This window comes from Rhamphochromis longiceps, linkage group LG19 (genome assembly GCF_057381845.1).
Source record: "Rhamphochromis longiceps isolate RC_006_pf linkage group LG19, R_longiceps_female_GT1.1, whole genome shotgun sequence".
In the NCBI taxonomy this organism is placed as follows: Eukaryota; Metazoa; Chordata; class Actinopteri; order Cichliformes; family Cichlidae; genus Rhamphochromis; species Rhamphochromis longiceps.
This window is the reverse complement of record NC_140575.1, coordinates 34,227,860-34,237,590: the sequence shown is the minus strand read 5'-3', so window position 1 is coordinate 34,237,590 and position 9,731 is coordinate 34,227,860. Positions and strand designations below refer to the sequence as shown.

General features: G+C 44.5%; 1 protein-coding gene across 1 annotated transcript; it reads right to left on the bottom strand.

Moving 5' to 3' along the window:
• Window positions 1–1,876: 1,876 nt before the first annotated feature.
• cavin2b (caveolae associated protein 2b) lies at window positions 1,877–8,009 on the bottom strand. The gene is made up of 6 exons (XM_085392526.1): window positions 6,634–8,009; window positions 5,796–5,936; window positions 5,595–5,696; window positions 4,399–4,665; window positions 4,177–4,329; window positions 1,877–3,960 (listed from the first exon to the last, which is right to left on the bottom strand). Exons 1-6 carry the CDS (start codon window positions 6,865–6,867, stop codon window positions 3,616–3,618), a joined length of 1,242 nt encoding a protein of 413 aa, XP_085248652.1. The 5' UTR covers window positions 6,868–8,009; the 3' UTR covers window positions 1,877–3,615.
• Window positions 8,010–9,731: the final 1,722 nt, after the last annotated feature.

The window sequence follows — 9,731 nt, the reverse complement described above, 5'->3', positions numbered from 1 at the left end:
AGGCTCAGGGAGGGGCGGGGCCATCTGCTGTGATTGGTTGGGGTGAGAGAAGGAAGACAGGAAAAAGACATGCTGTGGAAGAGAGACAGAGGTTAATAACAGATATGATTCAATGCAGAGAGGTCTGTTAATACATAGTGAGTGAGAAAGGTGACTGGAAAGGAAAAACTCAATGCATCATGGGAATCCCCCGGCAGCCTACGTCTATTGCAGCATAACTAAGGGAGGATTCAGGGTCACCTGGTCCAGCCCTAACTATATGCTTTAGCAAAAAGGAAAGTTTGAAGCCTAATCTTGAAAGTAGAGATAGTGTCTGTCTCCTGAATCCAAACTGGAAGCTGGTTCCACAGAAGAGGGGCCTGAAAACTGAAGGCTCTGCCTCCCATTCTACTTTTAAATACTCTAGGAACAACAAGTAGGCCTGCAGAGCGAGAGCGAAGTGCTCTAATAGGGTGATATGGTACTACAAGGTCATTAAGATAAGATGGGGCCTGATTATTTAAGACCTTGTATGTGAGGAGCAGGATTTTGAATTCTGGATTTAACAGGAAGCCAATGAAGGGAAGCCAAAAAGGGAGAAATATGCTCTCTCTTTCTAATCCCTGTCAGGACTCTTGCTGCAGCATTTTGGATTAGCTGAAGGCTTTTCAGCGAGTTTTTAGGACTTCCTGATAATAATGAATTACAGTCGTCCAGCCTGGAAGTAATAAATGCATGAACTAGTTTTTCAGCTTCACTCTGAGACAGGATATTTCTAATTTTAGAGATGTTGCACAAATGGAAGAATGCAGTCTTACATATTTGTTTAATATGTGCGTTGAAGGACATGTCCTGGTCAAAAATGACTCCAAGGTTCCTCACAGCGTTACTGGAGGCCAAGGTAACGCCATCCAGAGTAAGAATCTGCTAAGATACCATATTTCTAAGCTTTTCAGGGCCGACTACAATAACCTCAGTTTGATCTGAATTAAGAAGCAGTTTAACTCATTGGTGTGTGTTATCTGGCTTCATGGACAGATAGAGCTGGGTGCCATCTGCGTAGCAGTGAAAATGTATGCTATGTCTTCTAATGATACTGCCTAAGGGAAGCATGTATAATGTAAACAGAATTGGTCCTAGCACTGAACCCTGTGGAACTTCATAATTAACCTCAGTGGGTGAAGAGGACTCTCCATTTACATGCACAAATTGGAGTCTGTTAGATAGATATGATACAAACCACTGCAGTGCAGTACCTGTAATACCTACAGCATGTTCTAATCGCTCTAATAGGATATTATGGTCAACAGTATCGAACGCTGCACTGAGGTCTAGCAGGACAAGCACAGAGATGAGTCCACTGTCAGAGGCCATAAGAAGATCATTTGTAACCTTCACTAAAGCTGTTTCTGTGCTGTGATGAGCTCTGAAACCTGACTGAAACTCTTCAAATAAGCCTCTGCAGATGATCTGTTAGCTGTTTGACAACTACTCTTTCAAGGATGTTTGATATAAAGGAAGGTTGGAGATTGGCCTATAATTAGCTAAGACTGCTGGGTCTAGAGATGCTTTTTGAGTAAAGGTTTAACTACAGCCAGCTTGAAGGCCTGTGATAGCCGATTATTAGAGATAGGTTGATCATATTTAAGATCGAAGAATTAATTAATGGCAGGACTTCTTTGAGCAGTTTTGTGGGAATGGGGTCTAAAAGATATGACATCCATGGAGGACTTTTACCTGTGAGCAGGTACTTCTCTCTGTTTGTGTCTGTGCTGGCGGAAATCAATCAATTAATAGTCAATTGATTTTCTTTATAATAACTAAAGCTTCATAAACTGAAATCTGTGTCTATGTTCATCCGATCATTAATCAGTCATTAAATCAGAAGCAGAGGCAGTTGTGTGGTTTCACAGGTTTTATTGATTATATGGAGGATTAGATAATTAATTGAAAAAGGAAATCAGTTCTTTGGCAGCACAAAGTTTGTGGTAAAATAAAAACAAGCAAAACAGAAATGCTACACCTGAAAGCAACAAACTGATCAATAAGTCTGATTAGGTCTGCTGAGGAGGTTAACACCCTGGTCACAAATACTTCTGTATGGTTAATAAGCAGGAAATGGCAGGTTATTGAAAAGCTGAGTCCCTCAGAGAGGACAAAAGATATTGATCGAATAAGAAAACATTAGATAAAAATTCATGTTTAGTAAATCAACACAGCAACTGGAACAGGCAGGAACATCAGGAGAACCTCAGCAGAATGTAAAGAAAACAACAGGGGAACATTAGGAGAACATATCAGTGGAATGTAGAGTCATGTCAGGGCAACCTTTCAGGAAATATTTGGAATATCTTTGGGAGAGCTTAAGAAGACACTGGGGAATGTTTAACTTCAAGTGAAGCAAGTTCCAAATGTAAAAATCTTGTAGAAAAGCTTCAGTGTAACCAACAGTTGATCTTTGGAAACCTTTAAAAAAACTTAGTGGAACATCAGAGCAGTCAAAGATGAGAATTTTCTGGAGAACCAGACTGAATCTTTTGGGACAAAAAGAGTCTAAGAGAATCAAAACCAACCAGTTTAACCAAATAAAAACTCAACATAAACACCAGAGGAACATTTTAGACAACACGTGGTTAGAATTGGGATTGTTACCAGAATACTACAGAAACCCTGGAGATCATGCTGGGAATGTCAGTAGAACCTTGACAGAATGCTTTGGGGATCCTCAAGGGGTCATTAGGGTACTACCAGGTTAACAATATCTAGGGATCTCCTGGGAACCTTAGTGGAACACTGGTATAATGTTCTAATAACCTGAAGGATCAAATTAGGTGAATGCTTGTAGAACATTTTGTAAACCTTCTAGGGGTCTGTTTAGCACCATGTTAACCTTGTGTTCCCTGAGATCTGGATGATTGACAGGTGAGGGTTTAGAACATCACTGGGTTCAACTGGGTGAATGTTTTATGTTTCGGATCAGGCCGATCATCACAGTTACATCAGTCAGCTGCTTAAAAAGAACGCATATCAGCAATAAAAGAAGGAACATAAAAATCATCCCATTCCTGTAGAAACCCCATATCTCCAGGTTCTAGCTTTAGGTTTCAGATCAGTGGAGGAACTAAAGTTCTTGACGTCATGCATACTTCAACCTAAAACACTAAGGAGTGTAACATATACGTGGTTTACAGGATCACATGTAACACTGGACTGTTTGTGGGGGTTTATCAATACTCAGAAATATATATAAAACAAACCTGAGCTCCGAACTTTAAAGGAACATTTCAACATTTTTGGGTCTGTAAATATGAAACTACAGCAAACAGCTACTAAGACTAGCTTGGCATAAAGACCAGGAACATGGAGATGCCCCGGAGGGCTCGTAGAGGAACTTCAGCAAGCCGTTTATTGAGTGAACTTTGGAAGGATGCCTGGGGTTCTTACAATGACCTTTGGGAATCTTTAAGGAATTAACTGGGGAATTGAAGGAGAACCTAGGAAGAACCTCTGTGGAAGGAAAGTAAAAAAAAGAACCCAGGCACACTGAAATGTTAATTTAAGAAGATGAGGACTTTCTGATTGATCGTAGCTCAGGTTTGTTTTGTCACTAATGAAACTCCATTACCAGAGGAGTGTTTAGGATTCATCCACCTTCTCCTCCTCTCCTTTCTCCTCCTTAGGGAGGGTGGAGGATAGAGCATACTCCTCTCCAACTCCCTCCGAAACCACCGACACATCAGCCTCCACCACAACTGACGTCTGCTGCTCTTTCACCACCTCTGTCTCCTCTTCCTTCTCCTCCTCTTTCACTTCCTCCTCCTGCTGCTGCTCGGTTGGGGCCAGCTGGGCATGAACTTCTGTGAAGGAGACCTCCTGCTCAGTGCTGCCCAGTGGGGAGAGCTGGATGTTAGCCTCAGTAGTAAGTGTCTCCCCAGTTGGAGCAGAGGCCTCTGGAAGCTGAGATTCAGAGTTGCTGCGAGGCTGTAAACACAAAATCAAAGATTTGAAATCCAGAGAAACCCAAGGGGAACCTCAGTGGAACACTCGGACATTGTTCAGAAGACTTTGGTGGAACATTCCATGTGGACTGGGTAACTTTAGGGTAACTTTAGGGTAACGTTGTGAGGGGAACATACTGGGACCTAATGGGTACATTGGTGGCGTCTCTGGAAAATAGTAAGAGGAATAACTCTGTACCTTCCTCATGTGGAAGCTCAAAGGTGAAACCTTCAGGCTGGCAGTCTTTTGCTTGATCTTCTCTCTTTGTTCGGCAGAAACGATCTTCGTTCCGATCCTTGTCATCTTCTTCTCGATGTTCTGCCTGGAGAACGCCTTCTTTAGACTGTCCACCTGTAGACAAGGACATGATTACCTGTCTGTGTGACTACTCTCACCTGTCTCACTGTCTTTATTTCTCACCTTCTTCAGGCTGGATCGTTTCAGTTTCTCAGCTCTGGACTTCTCCATGTTCTCCAAATCTTGAGGCCATGCCTCCTCGTCTTCTACCTCTGCCTCCAGCCCAACGTCCTCATCAGATGATAGGTCGATAGTCTGGAGCCCGCCCTCCTGGGAACGGTTGCCATCCAAGCTGCCCGGCTCCACTTCCTCACCTTCCTCCAAAATCTCATCCCGAGGGTATGGAGGAGGATCCTTCACAAAAACACTGGAGGGGATCTCGTTCTCCTCCTAAAGTGGAACACAGGAGAGCATGAGGAGGCTGTCCGGTGATCTGTGGAGGAACCAGAGACCTCTCCTCTGACTCCAGGGGGATCTTGGTGGAACAAAAGGAGAACTTCGAGGTTTTGATAAACCAGGAAAAAAGCAACTGTGCCCAGTGAGGAGAACTCTTTTTTTTTTGTTTCACCTCTAGTGGAACCACAGAGACCAGAACCAGAACCAACAAGAACCTGAAGAACCCCAGTAATGAGTGTGCGCAGTGCTGTCCACATAAACACAACAGGGGAGGGCTTACAGAAGAACCACACACAGTAACACACTCTGACTCACACACACATGTTAAAACTCATGAGGAATGCTGGGTATTTAGGGAGGATGGGAGTGTTTACTGTCAGTGAGAGAAGACAGTGCTGACTTTAAGTATACTGACTGTAGTACTAACTGTAGTATTGACTACAGCTGAGTCCTCCTCACACCTCATAGGTACACACTGATACTGCAGTACTACAGCTTTACTGCACACCGCGTCAGCTGATATCAGCCCCGAGGACAAGCTATGGAAATAAAAACTGACCTCATGACTCTGCTGACTGTCACTATGATAACCAGATCACATGATCACTGTCCATTTTTCCAGTTCAGTTCCCGTAGCAGCTGGTGGCCAAATAAGGCGACCGGCTGAGAGCCAGCTGGACCCTAACAGACCTCCTTTGTTCATAACTACAACTCCCAGCATGCCTCAGAGCTTCTGGTCCAGGTGTGACTCACAAATGACGTTGGGGTGGGAGGATCTTTGTAGCAGGTTGAACTCACCTGCATTCATGCAAAAAAGCACAGCAGAAAACAGGAAATCCTGGATATTCCCGAAGAGGCTCAGAGCAGCTGATGGAGTGCCTGACCTCTGACCTTTGACCCACCTGTACAGGGGTATCACTAACCTGGAAGATGAGGACTTTGAAGTTGTTCCTGTTGATCAAGTGGGCGTGGTTGGCCTCCAGCTTCTTCACCTGCATGCCCTGACGCTCCATCTTATCACGAATCTGCATCAATGCACAAGTGAGAGGGTTAGGGACAGGTGTGCTGTAAATCAGTGCTGTGTACTGACACGTGTCCCGCATACCTGTGCTGGGTTCACTGACCTCTTTCATAGTGACGGACAGCTTGCGGCTTTTGTCCAGCAGTTTGCTGACTGTGTTCGACGTGAAACTTTGACTTTTGGACAGTTTGGTCATGTCAGCCTGGATTCCCTTGACGACGCCCTCCATCTCCACCTGGTGCACCTGAGACACAACCAGCCAATAACCTTGGTTCAATAGTTCATCGGTAACAAAATCTGAGAGGATCCCAGAGATTAGACATTTGAATTCTGGACATTATGCACCATACACATGGTGTGCTTTATTTGCTGTATATTACCGGCTGCTTAGCACTGATTTGAACTTTTTTATTTCATCCTTGTTCTTTTCTGTTTCCCTGTATATGCCGCTCTCTGCACTCTGAATCCCCCTGTAGGGATAAATAAAGTGACTGAAAATCAGGAAACATGTCCCAAGCATTGTTACTGATCCGGAAAAACAAACCCAGGCTGTAGTGCGAGCCTGCGACCTAATCTGCAGTCTGCAGTAAACGTCTGTCAGTGACAAACATGACAGGAATCCACAATTACACCAGAGCTCAACATGTGGCAGCTGCCTCACGTTGGTGTGAGAGCCAGAAAGCGAGCGGTCACAGAGAAAGGAGAATAAGGGTTTTAAAAGGAAATTTGGAGTTTTTGACTGGAGTTTGGTCTGGACTATGACTGAACATAGCTGTCTTTGATCCTGGAAACACCAGCAAGCCTTCCTGTTTCTATTCCAGGATAAACTGGACTAATGTTGAACACTGACTTAAATCTGCAGTTTTTTGTCTGGAGTTTGGTGAGAGCTTCAGGACCCTGTGTCAGAGCTGGAGCCCCCAGGTGTGGCCCTGCAACCTCACCTCCATCTTGTGCTGGTTCTCCTGCACGGCATCCAGCATGTTGACCAGCTTATCCAGCAGCGTGAGGACTGTGATGGCGTTGACGGGACCCTGACTCATCTTCTCCGGGTCCAGTCCCGCCATGAGAGAAGAGGGCGAGGCCGGGTCCTCCTGCTGGTTCTCGGGGTCTACCTGGTCCTGGTCCTGAGAGGGGACCAGCAGGTCCTGGCACTGGTGGGTTTCCGTGGTTACCATGATGGCAGCGTCAAAGCAGAAACTCCAAAATGTCCGAAATGTCCCTGCTGCAGGAAAAGTGCGGAGCTGCTTCCTGAATGCTTGCTCTCAGTGTGTGTGTGTGTCCTGGGCTCTGATTGGCTGTCTCTGAGGAAAACTTTCCGTCTAACTTTCCAACAGTGGAAGCGTCCACACCTTTAACTGCTTCACTGCCACAGCCTGACACAGACTCAGGAAACCTTCACACAGAGACGGGCTTTTAATGTGGAAGGTTCACGTTAGTGTGTCACTTCTTGTCAGGTGTTGTCAGGTGTCTGCTCCTGTCAGAAAGCATTCAATCATTCAGAAACTGACCTGAGCAACACGTTCGTGGAGCTGAAGGGTTAACTCTGCAGCCTTGGGGTCTGCCACGCCCACAGCGGAGAGGGCTGTTGCCGTGACAACAGGGCAAGAAGGGCTGTTTGTGTTTGGAGACAGAGAGAAAGGGAGGGAGGGAGTCGTGTCTCTCACTCATGTTTTTAAGGTGAAGTCATCTGGAAGGAAACACTCCCTCTCTCTCCGTCTGTGTGAAGCTCTCTCGCCCACCGCTCACGTCAGACAGGTTCTGTTTGTCGCTCTAACGTCGTTTTCATAAAGTTTAATTCAGCTTTATTTATACGCTGCAAACTCACAACAACAGTCAATTCAATGATACTGTGAGGAAAGCCCCTGCAGTATCAGAGAGGAAACCCTGACAGTCAGACAGCACCTGGCAATGGTGGACAGGAAGAACTCTCTTTTAACAGGAAGTAACCGTCTGCCATGTGCTGTGGTCACAGCAGTCTAAGATCATCACAGGTGTACCCTCAGAGCCCTCCCCAGTCCACAGATGGTCTTTACTTCCTGTCCAGGATCTGCAGAGTTCTCACCTGCTGTCATGTGACTGCTCAGGTAATATGGAGGAAAAATGTTTCCTAAAGAAAAACAGATATCCGAACTAAACATGATGGAGGCGTCCAAGTGAATATAATGAATGTAACGTTGTTTGTATGTGTAACCAGCGCCACCTGGAGGAGGAACTGTGGAAAGGTTGTGGGTGCTTGAGGTCAGCGCTCTCCTGTGACGATGATTAATTTAAACAGTTTAATGAAATGTTTTTATGGTGTAAGGTTTTCACTGATAATCTTCCCTCTGTTGTCCTTTTTTGTTCTTTTGATTCAAACATCATTTTGTCTTGGTGAGTCCGTCCAGCTGTGAAGGACGAAGGGCGGACTTACCTCTTTGTTGTTTCCTTTGTTTGTTTGAGCCACTTCCCTTTACAAACCCTGGTTACAGGTCACACACGGCGCTGATTCTCAGACCCAAACTGTTTGTGGCCCACAGGTGACGATTTGCAGTGCAGGGCCATATGCCTGCACCTTTGGTTTGATATGTGCAGCTGAGACATTAGTAAAATGTGAACGATGGAATAAATAAATTAATCTCTTCTGGGCATTTTGTTCTACGTCTCAGTGCTCAGTCACATATGTGACGTCGTGATGTTCTTTCTATGTCATTGTGGTTCTGTAGCTGGTCTAATTGATTATTTCTGTTCTAAACTCAGTTTTAATTTCACTAAAAACCAGTTTGTCTCTAATCGAAGACATAACTGAGCTACAGTAACGATGTTCACACGTACGGAGATTCACTCAGACTGTCTTTAATATTCACACAAACCAACCTGAAACCCCCTGTTGGTACTGGTGCTGTAATCACTTGATGATGATGATGATGATGATGATGATTATGTGTGTTGTGGTCAGTTTGATCTGCCCATTGCCGTCATCACAGGTGACCTGAAGCCTGGTCAGAGCTGGAGAACCACAGAGGAAGAACTTGGAGTTCAGCTCACAAAGACAGGAAACAGGAAGACGCTGAGTGTGTTAGAGAGAGGAAACATCTGAATATCTGACGTCAGCTCATTAAAACACATTCACTGTGTCACCATGGTAACACAGGGAGGAGTGTCAGCTTTTATTAAAGTCAGTGTTTGTAGTCCATCAGTGAGGAAGAGGAGGGTGAAAGAGGAAGGAGAGACCACAGCTTCCTCTGACCTGCAGGCTAGTGATGTATCGGTCGCGAACGAAACAGCTCTTACAGTCGTCTCTTTGAAGTGAACAACGCGAGCCAGCTCCTTATTGGGAGCCGTGGAGTTTTTTGTCTTTCTCTCACCCTCTCTCGCACTTTTTTTCCGCTTCACTCCACACGTGAGCCTTGTGCTTTGCGCTGGGCAGAGGGGGGAGGGGCAGTAGTTACACTCAGTAGCACAGGAACAGAGCGGGAGGGAGAGAGAGAGAAAGAGAGCCAGGGACAACAACGTCACATTAGAAAGGTATAGTAATCATCCACAACTATTTTCAGTTGCAGATGATAAAGGATTCAGAAAGTGTATTCATGCAGGCCCATATGACAGAGAATATGCATCTTCTTTTTGTTTTCATATTTTAATTTATATTTAATTGTGTTGTGGTTTGCAGTGTTTTGTGTTGTTTTACTTTAAATTAGTTGAAAAGGAAAAAGCTGAAAATTTAAATAGTTAAAAGTTGAAATGTGAATAGTTGATTTTTGTATTATATGATTTATTTATTACATTTTATGTGAATTAATGAAAGTATATTTACGGTGGCCCCTAGAGACAAAGCACGTACAAACTCCAAAATACGTACGAACTCCAAAACATGTAAAAACTCCGAAGCACGTACAAACTCCAAAACGTACAAAACACAACAGAAGTGCTCCAGGATGCTAGGGGCAGTGTTTTGTTACCTAGTGGCTACACAAGCCAGGAAGTACCAGCGACCGGATTTGGTGTGTGGTATTAACAGGTAAATGAACTTTTTTTTTTAATTATTTGAATATATATGAGT

What these genes read in the sequence shown, in the direction of transcription:
- cavin2b (XM_085392526.1), bottom strand. Translation starts at nt 6,867, where the DNA reads ATGGTAACCACGGAAACCCACCAGTGCCAGGACCTGCTGGTCCCCTCT. An exon ending in AGAACCAGCACAAGATGGAG is followed by an intron (nt 5,937 to 6,633) that starts GTGAGGTTGCAG and finishes GTTGTGTCTCAG; the next exon opens with GTGCACCAGGTGGAGATGGA. An exon ending in TGTCCGTCACTATGAAAGAG is followed by an intron (nt 5,697 to 5,795) that starts GTCAGTGAACCC and finishes GCATTGATGCAG; the next exon opens with ATTCGTGATAAGATGGAGCG.